Source organism: Stegostoma tigrinum, chromosome 11 (genome assembly GCF_030684315.1).
Source record: "Stegostoma tigrinum isolate sSteTig4 chromosome 11, sSteTig4.hap1, whole genome shotgun sequence".
Lineage (NCBI taxonomy): Eukaryota > Metazoa > Chordata > Chondrichthyes > Orectolobiformes > Stegostomatidae > Stegostoma > Stegostoma tigrinum.
In genome coordinates, this window is record NC_081364.1 from 18,901,871 (window position 1) to 18,925,811 (window position 23,941).

The window sequence follows — 23,941 nt, forward strand, 5'->3', positions numbered from 1 at the left end:
CAATGTAGAGTGGAGAAGGGCATGCCAAGAGCAGAACCAGGAGTAACTAAAACTAAGGTGTCAACCTGGAGAAGCCACCAAAGAGGACCACATATAGTCCCAAAAGCATAAGCAGCAAGTGATTGAAAGAGCTCAGTGATTCTATAACCAGTGGATCAGATCTAAGCTCCGCAGTCCTGGCACATCCAGATGTGACAATTAAACACTCACTGGAGGAGGAAAATCCACAAATAGCCGTACAGTCAATGATGGCACAGCCCAGCAGTTCAGTGCAAAAGATAAGGCGAAAGTATTTGCAGCAATCTTCAGCCAGAAGGGCCAAGTCCACCTTGGCCTTCTCCAGTAGTCCCCAGCATTACAATTACCAGATTTTGGCCAATTCGAGTCACTCCACGTGATATCAAGAAATGGTTGGAGGCACTGGATATTGCAAAGGCTATGGGCCCTGACAACATTCCGCCATAGTACTGAAGACTTGTGCTCCAGAACTTGCTCTTTCCTAGCCAAGCTGTTCCAATACAGTTGTAACACTGGCATTTGTGCAACAACATGGAAAATTGCCCAGGTATGTCCTGTACTCAAAAGCTGAAATAAATCCAACCCAGCTAATTACCACCCTGTCAGTCTACTGTTGGTCACCTGTATAGTGATAGAAGTGTCTCCAATAGTGCTATCAAGCAGTACCTGCTCAGCAATAACCTCTCAGTGATGCCCAATTTGGGTTCTGCCAGGACCATTCAGCTCCTGATCTCATTACATAGACAAACAAGCTGAATTCCAGAAGTGCAGTCAGAGTGACAGCCCTTGACATTAAGACCACATTCAACTGAGTGTGGTATCAAGGTGCCCGACCAAAACTGGAATCAACAGGTATCAGGAGTCAAATTCTCCCTTGACTGGGGTCATACCTGTACGTAGGAAGATGGTTGTCGTTGTTGGAGATCAGTCATCTCAGCTCCAGGACATCTCTGCAGGAGTTCCACAGGGTAGTGTCCTAGGCCCAACCATCTTCTGCTGCTTCATCAATGACCATCCCTCCATCATAAAGCAGAAGTGGGGATGTTCACTGAAGACTGCACAATGTTCAGCACCATTCACAACTCTTCAGATACTGAAGCAGTCCGTGTCCAAATGCAATAAAGTCTGGATAATATGCTGGCTTGGACTGACAAGTGGCAAGAAACATTTGCACCATACAAATGCCCTGGCAATGACCATCTCCAATATGAAATTGTCCATCTACCATCCCTTGACATTCTATCTTGTTACCATCACTGAATCCCCTAATATCAACAACTTAGGGGTTATCATTGGCCAGAAACTCAACTGAACTCACCACATAAACACGATGGAAACAAAAGCAGGTCAGAATCTAGGAATACTGCAGCAAATAACTCACTTCCTGACTCTCCAAAGCCTATCCATTATCGGCAAGACACAAGTCAGGAGTGTGATAGAATACTCCCCAGTTGTCTGGATGACAGCAGCCCCAACAAGACTCAAGAAGCTTGACACCATCCAGGACAAAGCAGTCCACTTGATTGGCACTACATCCACAAATATCCACTCCCCCACCTCTGACGCTCAATAGCAATAGTGTGTACTATCTGCAAGACGCACTGCGGAAATTCACCACAATCCTTACACAGCACCTTTGAAGCTCACAACCACTTCCACCTAGAAGGACAACGGCAGAAGATACATGGGAACACCACCACTTGCTAGTTCCCTTTCATGCGACTCAACATCCTGACTTGGAAAGATATTGCTGTTCCTTCACTGGGTCAAAATCCTGGAATTTCCTCCTGAATAGCATTGTGGGTCAATTCACTGCAGAGGGACTGAAGCAGTTCAAAAAGGCTGCTCACTACCAACTACCACTTCTCAAGGGCAACTAGGGATTGGCAACAAATGCTGGCCAGCCAGAGATGCCCACATTCCGCGAATGAACAAAAACAACAGCATTCAAATCACACAACCCACTCACTTCTTTTGGTTTGTTTGGATTTAACTTCATTAGTCACTTGGATGTTCCAATGAGGTCCTTCACAAGCTGAGATAACACGACAAGCACCCATCAGATCAGGTGAAATGCATGAGAGGAGGCACAGACTGGTGCTTTTACTTTCCTTCTTCCCATGGTGACAGTATTCACCTTCATCAATATTTCCTTCAGATCACACAATCAAAACCAGAACCTCAGCATTTGAGGAATGGTAGTCCTGCCATCCTTCATATATTAGAGTGTCCAGTGTTACATCACTCCACTGTTGTTACCAATATCCTAACTTCCCTTCATTTAAGTTTTGATTTTGAATAAGAAAATAAAACCTTATAACTAAGAAACTAGAAAAGTTTTATTAATACAAGACCCTTTGGCTTATAATCAGTAACAAATCTACATTTCAGCATACACTGAGCTCACTTATTACATGTCAGTGACAAATCAGCATAGATTGTAACTAGTCAGTACATCAATGAAAATGCAAACATAATGGCACATTAGCCTTTGGAAAATAATCTTATTTCTAAGGATATTTTTTGCTGTAAAGGTTCATCAGGATGTTTCTGTTTATTTCATTGTTGTTGCACTGTAATTTTTGCCATTGTGTTTGTAATTAAATGAGAAGTTGGTTAACCATTTTCAAAGGGAGAGATGTGGTTGTACGATTCTCCCTTAAATTAACAGGAACTGACTCCTCTCAAATGAACTGAACAAGCCCAGAATATTTACCATTATTTAACATCTCCTGCAAGTTACTGAGTACAATCATTGTAATAAACGCCCTCTCCACAGAAAGTTATAAATTCAGTGATGATTCACTGCATGAGAATTCCTCCCAAGCATTACCGAGCTCCAGGAGAAATGGCTGCAATTTAAGAATACCACCAAACCCCACTACCATAGCTGCCAAAGTTGTCAAACTCCAGGAGAAAATACATGTACTTAAGCTGCAGTACTTTCCACTTACCTATGAATCTTTCAACAAAAATAAACTCAACCAGATAAATTTGTTCTAGCTAAGCACAGAAAATTAAAAAAAAAGCACTGTAAGTACAAAGAAGAAAAGTGGTTATGAAAGGAAGCAATCTACCTAATCTAGTCTAAATTAACCACACAGTCATCTGAATACTATCTAAATGGATCGCTGGCGATGGCAACTCAAGTTAAGCGGCCATATTTGGGCATAGTGAGCAGGAACAATAAGCTTCAAATGGACTTGAATATATTGCTTGGCTTGGAATTACCATTGCCATTAAAGTATATCAGTGAAGTCTTTCATGAGCAAGAGCTTTTCTTCCAAGATTAGAGCATTCTGGCAGGCTATATTCTCACTCATATAGTAAGATTTCAATTCACTTAAAACCCTTTAGTCAAAGTTAAAATCAGATCCATTGATTTTGATTACCCCTTCAAGTTCTACTGTGGGAAGTTACTCAAAAAATAACAAACATATAACGTGGTACTGTTTCGTGATATAATTTTCATGTATGTCATGTGTTCCCACTCATGAGGGAAGCATTACATCTCTTATGTTTAGTATATTACAAGCGAGCCTACAATGTTACAGTTTATGGCTGATTGGTTTCTTGACTGGTTTCTTTAGGGGTCGCTTGCCAGTGTCCTGTTTTACGTTCAACTTTCCTCTCTCCTTGTTCTGTTCCTTCTGTAGGATCTGCTTCATGAGTATTGCTTCTCTCTTGCTCTCTTTTTTCACCTGTCGAAGGGAGCGCTTAATCCTCTTCACCTTCTCACGCAGATGGTTGTTGGCTTTTTCAAGAGATTTCACTTTCTGGGAGAGCTTCCTCACACGATCTTCCTCCTCATAAAGGGCTTTCTGCACCGTTGAGCATAGGAGCTGAAGGAGACATTGAAGACATTTATTAGAATACAGAACATAAAGATGTTGCAAAAGACACTTTCCTTCCAACAATAAGATTATTAGGATACACAGATAAAAAAAAATGATGGCATAGATATCTACTTAATATTAAGACGATGAGACTCAGTACTTGATTTTAACATTAGCATTGCCCTTTTAAAATGAATGGTTTAATCTCCAATTTTAAAACATCACCAATTCAAACATTTTGGTAATCCGTAATGAGTTGATGCCTTTTCCAGCAGAGAGGTTTGTGATTTATGCTGCAGCCTATTGCCATGCCTAAGAATCTTCAAACAAAGCTATTTGGAAACATTTGCATGCTAAATTTCTGTGTGGTTAATTCAAAGCGCACATTCTCTCTCGCGACATAACTGCTTACTCAGGTCCAAATCTGAGCATTTTATGAGATTGAAGAGCAGAAAACTCAAAGCACTTGCAAGGTAATGATAGACTTAATTCAACTGAAAGTACACAGCTTCTTGAATTTAGAATACGAGTAATCTTCCATCTGCAAGTCAGGGCCACCTATCCTTTTAAATGCTGACTGATAGTTTATTCTTAAGCCAAACAGAATGAATTCCAGGCCCATTCCATTAGGTTTCATTCACAAACATTTGTCATTAACAGTGCCTGGAGTACTGCAGACTTGCATGCTTAAGATATTGGGTTCCAAGTTAACATCATTGGGTATATCATTTTGCAGAGTCCTCATTACCAAGTAGATCCTGCTTACATTTCCACTTCAACAACTAATATAAACTAAACACCCATGAAACTCAATCTTTAGAACCTGGAATTTGTGCATCAAAGCCGCTATTTCTGTGCCAAAATGGTGTAGTCACTGCCTGTATACTTGAGTCACAACCAGTGCTGGATGCCATTTTGAGGCAGTCAGTAATACGCATTAGGATATATAGACTAGGCAGGTCACACTGAGAACTGGTATATAATATTGATTTTACAGCAACACTGCCATTTAGAACCTCAGGAATCTGCCTAATACCTGCTTTGAAATATACGCAACTAAACATGTGACTAGCAGAAGCAAGGATTCTCCTCACTAACCCTATTCAAAGTGATCATTAACTATTAGGTTAGCTGGTGATTACTTTCCACTGACTGAATTTGGATAAGTGTTTGGTAGTTTGCCAAACAGTTGAAGGCTGGTGAAGTTGGCATGGAATGGTACTAGATGTTGAGAATACTCCAGGATTGTAGTTAGATCTCTTGCTCTCTTTAATGTACTATTTGTAGTTACCGTCTCTCATTGTCTGCAACATAACGGGAGATTGGGCGAAAACAGTGCAAATGGGAGCAAGCTACCCAGCTGCAAAGGGGAGAAACAGAGAGGGAGAAGAAGACCAGCTTCAACCAGGGTCTTTCAGGAGCCTCACCCTAAGCCAGAAACAGAATGTGCACTGTAACTGTTTGATGAAATGAATGCTCATGAAAATCGGGAAGCAGACATGCAGCTTCAAAGCAGGCAGCATAGATAGTGCTTTCTGTCATATGAAGGGGGCTGTGGATCTGAATTTCTTTGCATCAGGATCCCTCCATGCTTGAGCAGGCAACATCTGTAACACCTTCAGGTTTGCTGTCCACTGCTGTTTCAGGAAAGTTACTGACTCTGTTTATGCCAAGGCAGCTGAGTTCATTGCCTCTTCTCTTATCAAAGATAAACAGCATGAGCTTTGACAGGCCAGTGGGATTTCCATGGGATGCTATTAATCATGCACATATGACTTTGCAACTGTGCATTTGAATGCAGAGATATATTTCAACTGCAAGCCTCCACTCACTGTAGTGACCAGATGGGATATCATGCACTGGAATGTCCATAGACATGGCAGCCGTCATGATGCACTTACTCTGCTCCAGTGGACTATTCCCTCAATAATGGAGTCAACAAAGGATAGCTGCTGGATGAAAAGGGTTGTCCATGTGTCTTATGACTCTGCTGAGCAAGTTAACCAGATATGGCCAACATGTGTTGCGTTGACAGCCACATGACCATGTGAAACATCATGGGGTGTATTGGCAACTGTCCTGCTGTCCGGAATTAATTTTGTTTACTCAGGGGACGTGAATGTTGCTGGCAAGCCAGCATTTATTGCCCATCCCTAGCTGCCCTTTAAATGAGTGGCTTGGTGGGCCATTTCAGAGGGCAGTGGAGAGTCAACCACATTGCTGTGGCTCTGGAATCACATGTAGGCCAGGCCAGGCGAGGACGACAAATTTCCTTCCCTGAAGGACACTAGTGAACCAAATGTGTTTTTCTGACAATAGGCAATGGTTTCGTGCCCATCAGCAGATTCTTAATTCCAGTTTTTATTTTTTGTTGAATTCAAATTCCATCAATCAGCCATGGTGCAATTCAAACCTGGGTCCTCAGAACATTAGCTGAGTTTTGGGATTAATACTCTAGCAATAATGCCACTTGGCTATCAACTATTCCACTATCCTTTTGGAGACCTTGAATACTGGCCAGATCTTGTGCCTTGATCCATGCTGCTGCGTTTTGCCCTGCATAACTTTCCAATTGTGATGTCACATCCTATGGCAAGCAGCAAGAGCTGGAGAAACAACAGGAGAATGAAGAGGAAGGGCAGGAAGGATCCAAAAGGCAACCAGAGCATCCCCCTTTTGGCCAAAGTCTTCAAGATACTTCATTCAACAATGATTCTATGACAAATAAACCCCAATCCCTATTCTAAACCAAGCCACAACAACCTTCACTGAATATCACAGCAAGCATTCCAAAACAACTTTATCAAAAAAAATCTGCAAAATACTCATAGAATCACAGTCACACAACACAGAAATAGACCCTTTGGTCCAAATCAGCCATGCCGATCAGGGATCATCACCTTCTTTCTTCTATCATCAAGCCAATTTGGTATCTAGTTGTATCAGTGATAATGGGAACTGCAGATGCTGGAGAACCCAAGATAATAAAATGTGAGGCTGGATGAACACAGCAGGCCCAGCAGCATCTCAGGAGCACAAAAGCTGACATTTTGGGCCTAGATCCTTCATCAGAGAGGGGGTTGGGGTGAGGGTTCTGGAATAAATAGGGAGAGAGGGGGAGGCGGACCGAAGATGGAGAGAAAAGAAGATAGGTGGAGAGGAGAGTATAGGTGGGGAGGTAGGGAGGGGATAGATCAGTCCAGGGAAGACGGACAGGTCAAGGACGTGGGATGAGGTTAGTAGGTAGGAGATGGAGGTGCGGCTTGGGGTGGGAGGAAGGGATGGGTGAGAGGAAGAACAGGTTAGGGAGGCAGAGACAGGTTGGACTGGTTTTGGGATGCCATCTACAATCCACCATCTACAATCCGACCCCACCACCCAAGACATTTTTCCATCTCCACCCCTGTCTGCTTTCCGGAGAGACCACTCCCTCCGTGACTCCCTTGTTCGCTCCACACTGCCCTCCAACCCCACCACACCCGGCACCTTCCCCTGCAACCGCAGGAAATGCTACACTTGCCCCCACACCTCCTCCCTCACCCCTATCCCAGGCCCCAAGATGACTTTCCACATTAAGCAGAGGTTCACCTGCACATCTGCCAATGTGGTATACTGCATCCACTGTACCCAGTGTGGCTTCCTCTACATTGGGGAAACCAAGCGGAGGCTTGGGGACCGCTTTGCAGAACACCTCCGCTCGGTTCGTAATAAACAACTGCACCTCCCAGTCGCAAACCATTTCCACTCCCCCTCCCATTCTTTAGATGGCATGTCCATCATGGGCTTCCTGCAGTGCCACAATGATGCCACCCAAAGGTTGCAGGAACAGTAACTCATATTCCGCTTGGGAACCCTGCAGCCCAATGGTATCAATGTGGACTTCACCAGCTTCAAAATCTCCCCTTCCCCCACCGCATCCCACAACCAGCCCAGCTTTTCCCCTCCACCCACTGCATCCCAAAACCAGTCCAACCTGTCTCTGCCTCCCTAACCTGTTCTTCCTCTCACCCAGCCCTTCCTCCCACCCCGAGCCGCACCTCCATCTCCTACCTACTAACCTCATCCCACCTCCTTGACCTGTCCGTCTTCCCTGGACTGACCTATCCCCTCCCTACCTCCCCACCTATACTCTCCTCTCCACCTATCTTCTTTCCTCTCTATCTTCGGTCCGCCTCCCCCTCTCTCCCTATTTATTCCAGAACCCTCACCCCATCCCCCTCTCTGATGAAGGGTCTAGGCCCGAAACGTCAGCTTTTGTGCTCCTGAGATGGTGCTGGGCCTGCTGTGTTCATCCAGCCTCACATTTTATTATCTTGGTATCTAGTTGGCTTGCTCTCCCTGGATCCCATATGATCTAACCTTACTAATCAGTTTACCATGTAGGACTTTGTTGAAAGCCTTGCTAAAGTCCCTGTTGGCACTCTGCCTTCATCTATCTTCTTGCAAATCTCTTCAGAAAACTCATTGGTATCCAGAGCTGCATCAGAGAACCTTGAAACATACACTCTGCTCTGTAGCAGCATGTTCAATTTTCTACCAACACAGACTCTATTTCTAAAAACTGATCCGGTGCCTGATCCCCCTTAAGTAGTGCAGTCAGGCTTTAACTAATTCAATCAAGTTTTAATTGATGTTCGCACCACACAAGCATAGACTCTTAGTGAGTCATGTAGCCACTAAGTTGCATATTTAGAGTTAGTCTGAATTCTATTCTTGTCTTTCGCAGGCAGCATCCTGTTTGTATGCTGCTTGCATTACTTTGAGTTGACATGTGTATCATAATTCGTCTGCCACTGTTTTCAGTGGCAAGCAAATTATTCAATTTACATACAATTTTCTATTCTTCCGAAAATACCAAGTGATTTGCAACACACGCAACGCCACTCTGATAAACTTGATTCTCTCTGTTTGAATGGCCGATTCAGTTCTCCACACCCGCCAGACAAATTATATCAGATGATTAGCTTGTCATGTGACAACATTGATTCAGTCCTCCATATTGAAGTGACACATCAAAATTCCCCATGTTACCATTAATGAGTTCTCCCTCTGTTACAATGAAATATGCAGTCCTCTTACGTTGTAAGTTTTGGCTCAGTCCCATATGATAATGAATTGTTCTATCTCCTAGTAATTAGAACGGCTGATTTAATTCTTCAATATTTGCAAGTTGAATCTGATGCATTTCCAATTAATTATTCAATTGCTCCACTTTCCCCATATCAAAATGTTAATTTAGTTCTTTATGGTCAGAAACAAGAAAGTTGTAGCCACATTACTGTATGTTTTTCAAAGATTCTTGATAGTTTTGATAGGACTTTCTGGAGCTGAAATTAATTTATGAGCATCTATGTGCAACTGTGCTCGGTATTTAATAAATAGACAGTCAACGTTTTTAAGTAGGATGTGACCAACGCACATTCAGTCAAGCAAAGATAAAATCAAAGACAAATGTTTCCTCTTAAACATGTTGATCCTTATCAAAGAAGAAAACATTCTGTATGAACTGCACAGGATGCCTACGCTGCAGCCAAAAAAAACAGGATTGACATTTTCCATTTTCTTCACAGTATTTTCACATCTTTCACAGAGTCTGGCTTTTTATGAAACTATATGTATTTTTCCTGGCTTTTGGACTGTACTGCCGACACAGGTGTGACCCTCTATTCAATGTTCTTTATGAAGATAAATTTCAGAGTTCTAGACTGGAATCTTCAGAGAACATGGGGGTTGCTGGTTTGGGATTTGCATTCTCTCTGAGTGTAGATGTTTGCTGCAATCCAGACAATGACTGTAGCTGTCAATCCTACATTTTACATAAATTATGGTTTTGACAAATGAAACAACCTTTAGTTTTGAATGCTCAGTAGCTATGCCATTTTATACTTCATAAAGAGAAGGGTAGAGCCTGTGTGAAGGGGCGCAGCAGCAGAACATAAAAGCCTATCAGAGCCAAAGTGTGACGTCACAGGAAAACAGGTATTTCATCTGTCTCATAAATCAGGAGCGGGTAATACAGCTGCAGAATACAATCAGTAAATTACTTGTAAAGTATTTAACATCCACATTTTTTAATATTCTTGGGAATAAAATTGGTTCCCAGACATTCTTGTTTATTTGCAGTGATATTAATAAACCATAACGTTAATAAAATATATCTTGAATCAGTCTCACATTGGAAACATCACACAAACATGTGAGTGCAATGGCTTCAATTTTATGCCCAATTCTCACTTTGCCAAAGTGCTGGTGAGTTGGGGGAAATGGGTGTAAAGTTGAGTGGGATGCAGGAGGTGCTGTCACCATGGCCTGCTGGTATTTTGTTGAGGCCTTTAAGTGGCTAATTAAAGGCCTCTTAATGGATTTTCCTGATGTCACTGGTATCTTTCCTGTCAGCAGATAGACTTCGCCACCATGGAGCGGGGTGGGGTTAGGATCTTCCCCATAAACCCTAGCGACTTGTGGTACAAGAGCATCCCTCCCGATCAGACACCTTGTGGCACACAGAATGTCTCCTGCCTCAATATGGGCCACCTCTGCTGGATGAATCCTCGCTCCCACTGCGAAAGATCCCCTTTCTGCAGCTGGGTCTTGTCTGATGATCCCTGAGCCCAGATACCCGCATTCTGGATCTCTTCACTAGCAGCTGCTGGGGCGTCGGCTGCAGTCCCAGAAGTGGTAACCACAGGTGGTGGCACTGCTACAAGCGAATTGCCGCAGGCCCTCGCATTGACCAGCATATCTAGAAAGTGAGACATCTTGCTTTCGAGGGGTGGAAACAGAAGAGCATTGAGTAGTAAATTCCATGGGAGGACATGGTAGGCTCTCCCCTGACGTTGCAACCAATTGGTGAAGCCAGCACCTCCACGTGACACTGCAACTACTGTATCTTTGCTTACGACATCTGTATATCAAATTTCTTTTCAGTGTAAAGTTTACATTTATATAATGTTTCATGATGTCCCAATGGCATTCTTTTAAAGGGCAGTCAGTCATTTATGAGCTGAAGAGGCAGCCAATCTACACTGCAAAAACTGACAAGCAGCAATTGATAAATGACTAAATCATCTGCAGTTAGCACTGCAGCCTCATAGCACCAGGGAGCCGAGTTCGATTCCACCCTCAGGCGACTGTGTGGAGTTTGCACATTCTCCGTGTCCTTGTAGGTTTCCTCCAGGTGCTCCAGTTTCCTCCCACAGTCCAAAGATGTGCAAGGTAGTGAATGGCCATCCTAAATTGTACATAGATGTGCAGGCCCTGTGGGTTAGCCATGAGAAATGCAGGGATACAAGTACAGAGATAAAGTAGGGAGGGTGAATCTGGGTAGGATGCTCTTCAGGTGGTTGGATGTGGACTTGATGGGTTGAATGGCCTGATTCCCCAGTGTAGGGATTCTTTGATTCTATGTCTTGGAGAATGGACAAATTTGGGCCAATGTGCTGAGATAAAAATCTCCTGATCTTCTCTCAATATCATCTATATAGAATGGTTAAGGTGACTTAACCTGCAGGGGAGGCCACTTGCCCTATCAAGTCGACAACAAGTCTTTCAACAAGCAATCCAGGTTTACAGCCCTCACAACATATCTGTGCCCTGGTTTTTACCTCTTTCAAGTACTTAATCAACTCTTTAGAAAGGTACTGTTATACCTATGTCTACCACGCAACTAGGCAATTCCATCCAATCTCCAACCACCAATGTAACCACCAATGGTTTCAACAATTCAGCCATTGGAAGCAATTGCTCCCTATTTACTTTATTTACATGCCTATAATTTAAAACAGCTTTATAAAATTGCCTCTTGGCCTTCTCTGCTTTAAAGAGAACACCAACAAAGGATTATTTTGTTCTGGTTTTGCAAAATTTTCTGGCTTCTGAGCTCTGTTTCCAAAGCTTGGCAATTCTTCATAACATTTATAGACACTAAACAAGCAAGGAATATGGGAAGACAGCAGGAGTATGGCATTAAGATTGAGTATCAGCCAAGGTCATAATGAATGGTGGAGCATGCTCAATGGGTTGAATGGCCTACTAACGCACTTATTTCCTGTGTCCTAGGTTTTATTAACTACTTTGCAAGCTGATCATGTCACCTTCAAACTTTTTTATTGACAGACATCCTATTCCCTCTATTTTTCATTCTCTTTAAGATGGTTTAATTTAGCATGTATCGTCTGTCCTCAATCTTCCTGTCAAAAAGTGACAGCTCACACTTTCCTGTGTGGGATATGATCCATCCTAAAGGACCTAATGGTCTATTCCAGCTCCTACTTTCTATGTTCCATTCCATCATTGCATTAAATCTGCTTGAGGTCTCTTAGTACGTTCCTCAGTCTTTACTGCACTTTCGAGATTGGTATTACATACAAATTTTGTAATTGTCTCCTATATGCCAATCTCAAGTTGTCAATATATGTCAGAAACAAATTGGTTTTAGCACCAAATCCTTGGGGATATATCACTGAATGCCTGCTTACGGTCTGAAAAACTCATCTATTAACCACAACTCTATAGTTTCACTATCTTCACCATTTTGTCTGCTACCACCATTTTATCCCATGAACCTCAATATTGCTAACAATCCTAACATTTGGAACTGCGGGATCTTTAACATCAGGCTAAAATGGCAGTAATGAACTTAGATCATCGAATCCCCACAGTGTGGAAACAGGCCCTTTGGCCCAACAAGTCCACGCTACCCTCACAGCAACCCACCCAGACCCTCATAACCCACCAAACCTACACGTCCCTGAATACATGGCCAATCCACCTAGCCTGCACATCTTTGTACTGTGAGAAGAAACCAGGGCACACAGAGGAAACCGACATAGACACAGGGAGAATGTGCAAACTCCACACAGACAGTTGCCCGAAGGTGAAACTGAACCCAGGTCCCTGGCGCTGTGAGGCAGCAGTGCTAACCACTGAGCCACCTTGAACATCGGAAAGATGGTGCTTGTAAAGAGCCAAACTAGATGACATGGTTCAGTCGCGAGTGGGACTTGAATTTACAAAATCTGTCTTGTAAGCAGAGGAGAAACCATACAATGTGTTTCCATGGAGCCCCTGGGATTTGGCAAAGACTTTCGAAGGCTTTTGAAATAATTGTTGGCTTACAGGTGGTCTCTCCTGAAATGTGGGATTTAGTAGCCCATTAGCCTATTCTGTCAATCTAAAAGTATTGATTTTCTTTTTAAACCTCCTCCGTCTCCAGTTTTCAAGGATCTAGGCCACAACTACCAAGTGAGATCGCACTTCTCAGGCCTTTGTGTCTTTCAGTTAGTCAGTGTTATGATGCAAGGGAAGCAACATATTTAAGTTGACAGAAAAATACTATTTGGGCAGGGTGGCTACTACATGAGGACGATGTGTCATTTCCAAAGTAGCTGCCAACTTTTCCTGATTGACTTGCTAACAAATGCACCTGAAAGCGTACATAATTATATGATCTGTTTATTCATTTCCTCGAAATAAATCAAAGATCATTTTACCTGCTGGGGTCATGTTCTTTCTTTCTGTGTATGGCAGGTGAGTGGTGGGTGATACCGTCAGTCACAGGCTCAATCATTTTTCAAGCTCAGAAACGAGCTTGAAAAATGAGCTCAGGAACAGGAGTGAGCCATTCAGACCCTCAAGTCTGCACTGCCGTTCTATAACATCATAGCTGATCTGCCTCAGGTCTTAAATCCTCTTTAAGAGTAGCTCCTTATGGCTTCCCATTAACATTGAAAATGCATACTGTTATTTACAGCACTAACAGTTAGCTCACTATGTAGAAGAGCAGGAAATCCCCTCTGGCAAAAAATTCCAGAACTCCTGCTCTGTGTAACTGGAGTAAATAATCCTTCTAGGTGGCACTGTAGTTGGTTGCTCCATCTTTTTTAATTCTTCCAGGGGATATGAGTACATCTGCCAGCGTTTGTTACTAATACCTCAATGCCCTTGAAATGACTGGCTTATTCAGCTAGGACAGGTAAGAGACAACCTCCCACAGTCTCATTAAGGTCTGACCAAATAAGAATAGTAGATCCCCTTCTCTAATGGATGTTTGTGAGCTGGAGGGGACTTGACAACAGCCAATCATCGTTTCAAGGTCAGATTATTTTTCAATTCCGGATTTTTAATTGTTGAATTAAAAGTTCACCAGCTATGGTGGGATTTGAACGTGTTCCCAAAGAGATTAGCTCAGGCCTTTGGATTACTAACCCAATGATATTACCACCACACCACTTTATTCTGACCACAATGTGTGGATGGGTTGAGGAAATAGCAGTGACTCCTGATTTAAAAGAAAGTAGCGTTTGAGTTAAAATATTATCCTCATTGAAATATATTTAGCAGAATACTGCCAACTTTTGTCAACTGCTTGCGTACTTAGATTGAGGTCCACCTGAAAATTGGAGCAGGCAAAATTCAGAGGTAAGTCAGGGATTGCACATTCTTTTCTCAATTTCTGTCCACTTATCTCATGTTCAAATTGAAAAACAGGACAATAAAGAATAGTTTTTTAAAAACCCCAAAAAATTGTGGGTGATGGAAATCAGAAAGAATATTTTTTCTGTCCCTGGGAATATATTTCACTAATTTCTTTTGAAATATTTCTATTGCTGATGTACTCTCTCCCACATTTCCACCCTAAACCTTGACAGCAGAATAAGATCACGAGTGACATCCCAGCGCCCTTACATGGCTCCAAGTTTAAACTCAGTGCATCAACTGAAATTAATAGCTAGAAATGCTGAAAGTTGAGGTCAGCTGTACAGAGACGACGAGATGGAATCTAAAATAAGGCTCTTCACAAGCAAACCAATTGTTTTTTCAAAACGGAAGGCCATTCTGCACTTGAAGAACATTCTTTTGAAATTTGGTTTTAGCCCTTTGCTTTGTGAATGTATGAAAACCAGAGTTCCTGGTGCCAGATGACGAGTTTATTGAAATTCCACAGCGCTGTGGAGCAGCTTCACATGGTTCAGCTGCTGTCAGGGACCTTTTGTTTTGGCTGAGTTACTGCGCGGCCTGTGTTCAGCATGTCACGCACAGCATTGCAGTTTGGAGAGACAGACACTATGGAGATAATTATCGATTCCCCTCCCCTCAGTGTCTTTAAAATGCGTTTTAAAATAGTCTCTTACCTGTTTTAAAATAGTTAAAATAAAACACCACAATGCTTGCAGAAAACACCAATATTTCCTCTCCAAACCACCAATTCTCAGTAATATAAATTATACGTTTCTCTTCTTCTTCACTTCATGAGAAATTTGAATCATTTGGGTCATTTGCACATGCTGATTGTGTGCTTTTTATGCAAATGTCAGGAGTTCAATTGCTGAACTTTCTGCTGTTTGGTCACTTTTCACTGGTACCATTTGTTTGCAGTTTTTTAAATTTGTTAACATTGAAAGTCTGCTAATTTAGTCGCCAGCTGGTTGGCCAATTCAATTTCATACTTGTGACATTTTCAAGTTATGATATCATAAATGTAGCAAGTTATAGAAGACTGGGAAGTGTGACACAGTCAAGTTGGTGACAGGGGTGATCAGGATTGCAGGGAATGGGGATGTGTTGATAGTGGTGTTGGAGTCAGACCTTTTCTCCTCTTAGCTCCACAATCGGGTATGTCAAATAATGTTAGCCTTACATTTTGGATGACAGATTCTAGTGCTCATTCTAATGACAGCGTTAGGGGCGCCTGAAGAAACTGACCACAACATGCACATGGCTAGCTGAAGTTATTTGCACTGCAATTTGGAAAACAGATCTGAAGATACATTGAGCCCTTGATTTGAGCATGTCATAGTCCTAAAAAAAATTTCAGACCTTAGCTATCATCTGAACAGCCATAATGAACATAGGAGTAGCATAGCTTTAGCAAAGGATAAGCATGTGCTTAATACCAGCTACATTGGACCCTCAGCACAATTGAATTTCTAGGCCTAGGCATTGAATTATACAAATTGCTTAATAAAGCCTTACCCGATTATCCTCTTGCAGTTCCCACTCTGGCATGAAGGCATGATGATGGATGCCGCTGGTACAGTTAGAAAACTGGAACAGACTTGCAAACATACGCTTGTTCTCGGTAGTATCTGGAAAAATTGGATCCTGGAAATTTATTCCATGTGGCACAATATTGTAATTTTCATCCAACCTGAAACAGAATGAAATTTCATAATTCTATTCAAACACCACACCCTTTGCCATTTGTCAATGCTCTGTGATGCTCCAGCAGCTGTTAGTGTTCTTACTTATGAGTGCTTACAAAAATTGCACAGTCACATATTTAACTCCAGACTCCCTCCAACATGCACAAGATTTTGACTCCAAATATACCAATATATACCAAGACCACTGCCTGTTCACTCTCTCACCTCAGAATACCCTGCAGCCACTCCAAGACCTCTAAGACTTTGGCACACCAGGGAGACAACACAGAAATGCCTGTTTCTCCCTTACTGTTGAATCCCACGCCCACCTCCCCCAAAAATGTGGAAGTTAAGAATGATGACCATGAATTCACTGTTGATGAATAGAGAAAACCCCATCTGCTTCACTAATGTCCTTCAGAGAAAGAAATCTGCCAACCTCACCTGATCTGCCAACATGTGACTCCAGACCCTCAGCAACATGGTTGACTCTCAGTTGCCCCTTGAAATGGCCTAACCAACCATTCAATTCGACAAATAGGCACAAAGTCTAATTTTCTCCATAATGGCATTGTGGATCAACCCACAGCAGGTGGACTGCAGCAGTTCAAGAAGGCAGCACACCTTCTCAAGGGCAACTAGGGGTGGGCAAGAAATGCTGGCCCAGCCAGTGATGCCCACATCCCACAAATGAACAAAAGTAAAACACTATACCATCACCATGCTTCTTCCTCCCCATTTGTGCACCACAGCCACCATGGTATCTTGGATTTGGCTTCCCCAGCTATCCTCTCAGAGGTTGTCCCTCTGAACAGTGTCCACAATGGTACCTCTTTTAGACAGGAGGATGGGTGGCCATGTAGGACACCTGGAGTACCTGCCTTGTAAATACCGCTCTTGCTTATCTATACAGGGTGGGTGACCATGTAGGACACCTGGAGTACCTGTCTTCGTCCACTATGCCTGGTGGTCACTCATTCCCTTTCTGCCTGTTCAGTCTTGACCTGCTGTGTGATTACCTCATGGAATGTGTTAACTATGACAATCTCAGCATTGCCAATACTCCACAGTGAGTCCAGCCACCACTCCAACTCCAAAATGCCAATAACTGCAGCTGGCCACACTTCCTACACATGTGGTCACCAAGATCATTGGAACTGTCCATGACTTTCCACTTGAGGCAGGGGGAGCGCGTCACACTGTAACCTCCACTATGATAACTTTCCTTTAGACTAGGCTTTGTTATATATTGGTACCAACACCATAGGTATGAAGAAAGGTTGAGGACCCACAAACACATGTAAATTGAAAAGTAGGACCTCACAGCTAGTAATCTTAGGATTAAAACCAATGTCACATGCAAGCAAGAACAAAAATAACAGAATATGCCAGATGAGCACATGGCTAGAGAAATGGTGTGGGAGAGAGGGATTCTGATTCCTGGGATATAGGGACCAGATTTGGAAGGTGTGACCACTAAAGCAGGGTGAGAGATATCTGTGCAGGAACAGGGCCAATGCCCTTGAGGGGATGTTTGCTAGTGACTCAAAATTGAGTCAATCTTGAATCAATAAGCTTCCTCCCTATGCATCTAAACCTGTACATTAGTAGATCATTGGTAAACTGCTCTGAGAATGGCTTCTTCTATTTTGGAATATTATAGGAAGGATACCAAGGCAATGAAGATTGATGAGAAGAGATTCATTAAGATTATTGAAATAACTATGATGAAAAATAGATAAGCAAGAGCTGTATTTACAAGAACAAAGAACAGGCTATTGATAGATATTTATTCCTTTAAATAATATTAATTATGCTAGGGACTTTATTTCACTTCAAACACTTCCAGCAGGTCCTTGCCTTCAGTCTTTGGAGATCTTCCTTTAAGTCTCAACATTATTTCCCTTACTTTATTTTTATTACCTCAACATATTGGTCTACCTTTCTCAGTTGAGTCAAAGTAAATCTACTTGTTTAAAAATACACATTGTTCCAATTTACTGCAATTTTGTAGACAATCTTTAATAGCCGTCCAAATGATGAACTTACAGTTTTGCTGTGATGTCCCTATTTGCTTTCTCATTCTGTTTTGAACTCAGAGCTGCCCCCTCACAGGTCCCATCACCTCCAAAGTCAGCGGTATAGACTTTGAGCATTAATCTCGATTTATTTACTCTTGCTCTACACTGCTGCCTCACGGATCCTGCTGTGTCTCCAATGCCTTAGGTAATGGTTTAGCCTCCAGCCTCAAGCATGATTTGTACCCTCCCACTCCACACGAGAACCCTCAACTGCCTTCATGCTGCAGCGTTCTACTGTCCTTCTCATTTAAATAGTGTTCAGCTCCTTTATTCCTCTTGTCAAAGTGTATAACCTCACATTTTGCCACACCACATTTTTGACTACTCACTTGATCTCTCAATAAATCTTTGTGTTATCCTCAACACTTGCCTTTCCACCTATTTTTGTGATATCTGCAAACTTGTCTATAGTACATTCACTCCCCTCATCCGAGTCATTAATATATATTGCAGATAATTATGCCTCAACATTGATCTCTGTGGCAATCCACAGGTACAAGCTGCAATCCAAAAAACTTTCTAGTTCTCTATATTTTATTGGCTAGACAATCCTCTCTCCATGCTAACAGACGATTTCCAGCATTATGAGCTTCTTTCCCATTGAGTAGCCGAACATCCAGTACCTTATCAGATACATTTTGGAAATTCACATATATTAAATCCATTGGTTCTCCTTTATCCATCCTGCTTGTTATCTCTTCAAAGATTTTAATAAATTTGACAAGTATGATTTTCCCTTCATGAAGCCATGCTGTCTCTGCTTGATTGTATCACATATTTCAATTATGAGACAGTAGGAACTGCCAATGCTGGAGAATCTGAGATAACAATTTCTGAAATAAGATAACAAAGTGTGAAGCTGGATGAACACAGCAGGCCAAGCAGCATCTCAGGAGGACAAAAGCTGACGTTTCGGGCCTAGGCCCTTCATGAAGGGTCCCAGACCCAAAACATCAGCTTTCCTGCTCCTCTGATGCTGCTTGGCCTGTTGTGTTCATCTAGCTCTACACCTTGTTATCTTTCAATTATTATGAGTTTGGTGAGCAGTTTTGTAATTCAATTTAAAGTAAATATTTTAGATGTTTTAACTGGCATATGCTCAGGTCTTATGTTAAGTTTTTGGTCATTTCAGAAGAGTGCAAAATTAGGCTAACCCCGTATGCAGACAACAAATGGGTTGTTTGCAAGCTATTCTGATTATGTAAATACAGGCTACTAAAAGATACTGGATGGAATTTTGAATGGATGATACCTGTTGAAACAATGGGTGGCAGATCACAAAACCACTGAAAGCTTCAACTGCCCTCACCAAGGCTCTTTAGCTGAATTTCTCTCATCTGTCAAAATCCACTGCTTAACCTCAAAGTTTCTGAGTCATACCCCTTTATGCTCCTGACTGATGTTAATACTGGGAAAACACATGGTAAACACCACTCAAGGACTTCCAGAAATTTAGCCCTGAGAATTTAAACTGATGTATTTGGAAGCTTATCCCAAGGTTAAAACAAGGTTATTAGATTGCTGCAAAGAGACTTTTTAGCTGATGGCTAATCAATGTGATTCAGAAAAGTATGATTATCGAGTCAAATGATGTTGTTTGGTGCTTTATGCGCTATCCAGCAGTTTTGCTGTGTGATTAATGGCAATGGAGCAGCATATTTTACAGGTTGGTCTCACTGTTTGATTAATGCTCTATTCTTTACCCAGAGGTCTGACTGTATGATTGACGATTTTACCAAACTAAAGCAAAGTTCGACCAAATCTGTTGAGAAGTTTGATTAAAACAGGGGGACAGCCAATTCTCAAAATTTGGCTGCTTTGTTTAAAGTCTATACTCTAGAAATATCAAAACATAATTTATTAACAAGACGGTTCATTCAATGCAATTTGAGTCCATTCTATAATGGCATTTTTGGGGGGTGGAGAATGGTAGTGGTTTCTCTAAATGATTAGAAAAAGCACATTTTAGAGCATATGACAATAATTACTCCCATTTTCAAATAATAATGCTGAGTACACCAAATAATTCTTTTCAGACTCACGTTAGACTCTCCAGAGGAAAATCATGTACAATATTACCTTGTTTACTGCGGTACTGTCATATTGGAATTGTGTAGTGAGCCTTGCAATTACCTTTTGAAGATGTAAATAATTAAGTCACTTAAATGATCTTATTAATGATTATAATTATTATTATGCCATTAACATCAATATGACAATAACCAGCATTACTTGGTCATAAGTTCATAGACAGGTCTTTGACTGAATGTTTGATGTTGTAAAATGAACTGATTTAGGAGTATAATCTTACAGTGGTTGAATGATAGGATGTTGAATCGCTCAGACTCTCATGGTGTTGCGAAAGTTGGACTTACTGATGCTAGTTTTGTACAGCATTGTTCTATCATTCTGGCATAGAGATAACCCTTTGATAAACGTAAGAACAGCAAAGGCTGCAAATAGCAGCAATAAGCAGGTTTAGACATTCAGCTAGTCATGAACAGATGGATCAACCTGGCATAGTTGCATTATGCTGTTTTCCCGTGCCACTTGGCTGATGTTGCTTAGCTAGAATATATAATTGTGAAGCAATTCTGTAATAAGTTAGACCTGTGGCTGCTACTGCCTTGAGAAAAAGTAAGGGCATGTGGAAAGTAAAACTCAGGTCTGCAGAACCACGAGAGATGCAGACAGACACTAAGACAGAAGATGAAATGCAAGCTACAAAAAGCCCTGGGTACCAATGACCCTCTAGATTCTTCTCCTCCCCTCTTCTCTTCCGCTTTTCTCTTGACTCTATCTCTTCTTCCAAACCCATCCCTTGCTACGTATTCATCATAATCTTTGACCTTCCACTTTTTTGATGTGGGCAGAATGATCTAGTCTCAACAAAGGACTTAATTTTATCTCTTTATGCCCCCACCTCAATGAATTTCAGATATGACATGATCCTTATACACTCCTTGGGATGTGGGTGTTGTTGACTGGCCAGTATTTATTGCCTATCCCTAGCTGCTCTCGAGAAAGTGGTGGGGAGCTGCCATCTCGAACCACCATAGTCCGTGTGCTATAAGCAGATCCACAATGCCCTTAAGATGGGGATTCCAGGAATTTGATCCAGAAAAAGTGAAAGAGCAGCCATATGTTTCCAAAACAGGATGGTGAGTGGCTTAGTGGGTAGATTGCAGGTGGTAGTGTTCCCATATCTCTGTTGCCCTTGTTCTTCTAATTTGAAGTAGTTGTTGGTTTGGAAAGATCTTTGTCAAAAGATCTTTGATGAATTTCTGCAATGTATCTTACAGATAGTACATACTGCTACCACTGAGTGTCAATGATGGAGGGAGTGAATTCTTGTGATGTGGCACCAATCAAGCGTAGTTTACAGAACTGTCAATGACCTCATCTCCTCTGGTGACATCCCCATCCACAATTTCCCACCTCATAGATTTCCAACACAACACAGCCTGCTTCCACCTTCTCCCTAAAATCCACCAACAGGACTACCTGCAGTTACAGCCTATTAATACTCAACTGAACTATTCTTATCTTGACTTGACATTTTTTCTCTTTGTTCAGTCTCTTCCCCATTACATTTATGACTTTTCTGACATTTTACGTTGATTTCACAATTTCCCCTGACAATTTACCATGGATGTGTAATCTCTCTATACACCTGTCCCCATCAGGATAGTCTGAAGCCTCTCTGCTACTTCCTTGAAACAGGCCTGCACCATCCACCATCACCCTACTTCACCCAGCTGAGCTTGTTCTCACTGTGAACAACTTTTCTTTTAACTTGTTTCACATCCTCCTGTCAAACATGTGGCAATGGGTGCCTGCCTGATCCCAGTTATGGTTGTCTCTTTGTGGAGTACGTGGAGCATTCCTCGTTCCAGCAGGATTAAGGCCCCCAACCGTAACTTCTCCAACACAGTGCTGACATCACTGGTGCTGCTTTCTGCTCTGCAGAATTGAAAGAGTTCATCAGTTTTGATGCAATTTCCATTCTCTTATGTTCACTTGGTCCATGTTTGCCTCTTCATCTCCCTTTCTCGATTTCGCTGTTTCTATTTCTGGGAAAAGCTTGTCCACCAATATCCACCACAAACTCACTGATTCCCACAGAGCTACCTCAACTACACATCCTCACACCCTGCTTCCTGCAAGGATTCCATTCCGTTTCCCTACTTTCTACATTTATACCACATATGCTCCAGTGATGCCACCTTCTACCAGGTTGCCTCTGAAATGTTTTCCTTTCCCTTGAACTGGGGCTAACCCCACCTCCCTCAACACCATGGGCGATACGATCCATCAACCCTGTCTGGTTCATCTGCTCCATTTCTGTCCTCATCCTTCAAGCTAATACTTTATTGCTTGCCTTGCTCGCACAGGTCCCAGGTGTCCTAAAGAGGCCATTTCAGTATCCAATTCACAATAATTTGCCTGTGTTGTGTCTTACTGGGATAACGTGCTGAAAATCAAGCGCTCCTGTTCCTGGAGATGTCACAAAAGTTAAAGACTTTATAAACTGCAAAGTTCCCCAATTTACCTGGCCTTCAGGTCCAGATTGATAGAAAGCACAGACCACTTTACTGTACTTAATAAGAATGCCTAATTATTACAGGTAATTTGATTCTGGATACAGATATACAATTATATATCATTGGCATATAACATTACCAATTAAAACTCTAACCCACACAGAAACTCCCCCTCGCAAACATGCACACACACACATACACACACAAATAGACAGGGTAAAATAGTTTCTAGCAGAGGGGCAATTCAGGGAGACAGTTCAGTAATCTTCGTTCCCAAGTTCTGTTCCTCCTTTTGACTCTCCTATTGAACAGCATGTTGCCTCCTTTGCCTTTTCCCAGATGCTTCTACTGGTTGGTAAGAAACATAAGTTACTTAAAAAAATTCTCTGACTTATCAGTTAAAGGTCACACCTTAAAACTGTTGCTACAATGATAAGCTGTTTTTCTTCAGGTTTACAGTGAATTTTGAATGCAGGGAACAGACAGACTGCTCCAGAACTGAGGAAGAATTGAACAACTCTCTCTCTCTATAACTTGTCCCCAGCTCCAAGCAGTTCATTTATCAGAGGTACCAATCATGCAGTTATTAGCACATTAAATGTTCTCTGTCATCAATAATGATCACTAATCCATGGACAAACCAACTTCTTGTTGCCAGCAAAAACTGCATCTGTACGGCCCCTTGGCTCAAAAGTTTTTTGCAACTCAATCTTCAATTACTGTTTTTTCAAACAACTGTTTAGATGATGTCTGTAATGGGTATCAAATTACTTGCTTTCAAAACACCCAACCAAACTTTCAACCACTGATTTTAAAATACCTCTTTCTCATTTCAATCCAGGCTTCTTAAGGCAAACACAAAATTAAAAGACATAGTCCTTACCCTTGCAAAAGCTCCTGAAAACTAAATGTACAAAGCAAGTCAAGCAAAATGCAGACACTCCTGTTCACGAGTTGCAGTTAATCTGACTTCATGTAGGATTACATTCAGGGGTGCTTCCAAGTTGTCATCTTCTTTGTTAACTATTGCTGAAGTTTTCCTTGCTTCCCAGATTTGTTGATGTGTAGGTACAATATGCAGTAATCTAAAAGTCAATGACTTGTTAAAGTAATACAGGTTTGTGAAATTGATCTTAAAGTGGAAGATTGTTGCCAATTTGACAGTGAGCTAAACCTAGTGATGCATAACAGTTGATACCAGTTTACATGACAAAGAACAAAGAAACCTGCAGCACAGGAACAGGCCCTTCGGCCCTCCAAGCCTGCGCCGATCAAGATCCTCTGTCTAACCTGTCATGTATTTTCTAACGGTCTGTGTC

The 23,941-nt window shown here is 41.9% G+C and overlaps 1 protein-coding gene across 1 annotated transcript in view; it reads right to left on the reverse strand.

Annotated features, from left to right (window-relative positions):
• Positions 1–2,332: 2,332 nt before the first annotated feature.
• The window catches only part of ccdc3b (coiled-coil domain containing 3b), a 31,189-nt gene continuing 9,580 nt past the window's right edge, over positions 2,333–23,941 (reverse strand). The window contains exons 2-3 of the mRNA XM_048547701.2: positions 15,828–16,002; positions 2,333–3,860 (exon numbers count right to left, since the gene is read on the reverse strand). Coding sequence (XP_048403658.2) covers positions 3,567–3,860; positions 15,828–16,002 — 469 coding nt within the window. The 3' untranslated portion in view covers positions 2,333–3,566. The remainder of the gene's footprint in view (positions 3,861–15,827; positions 16,003–23,941) is intronic.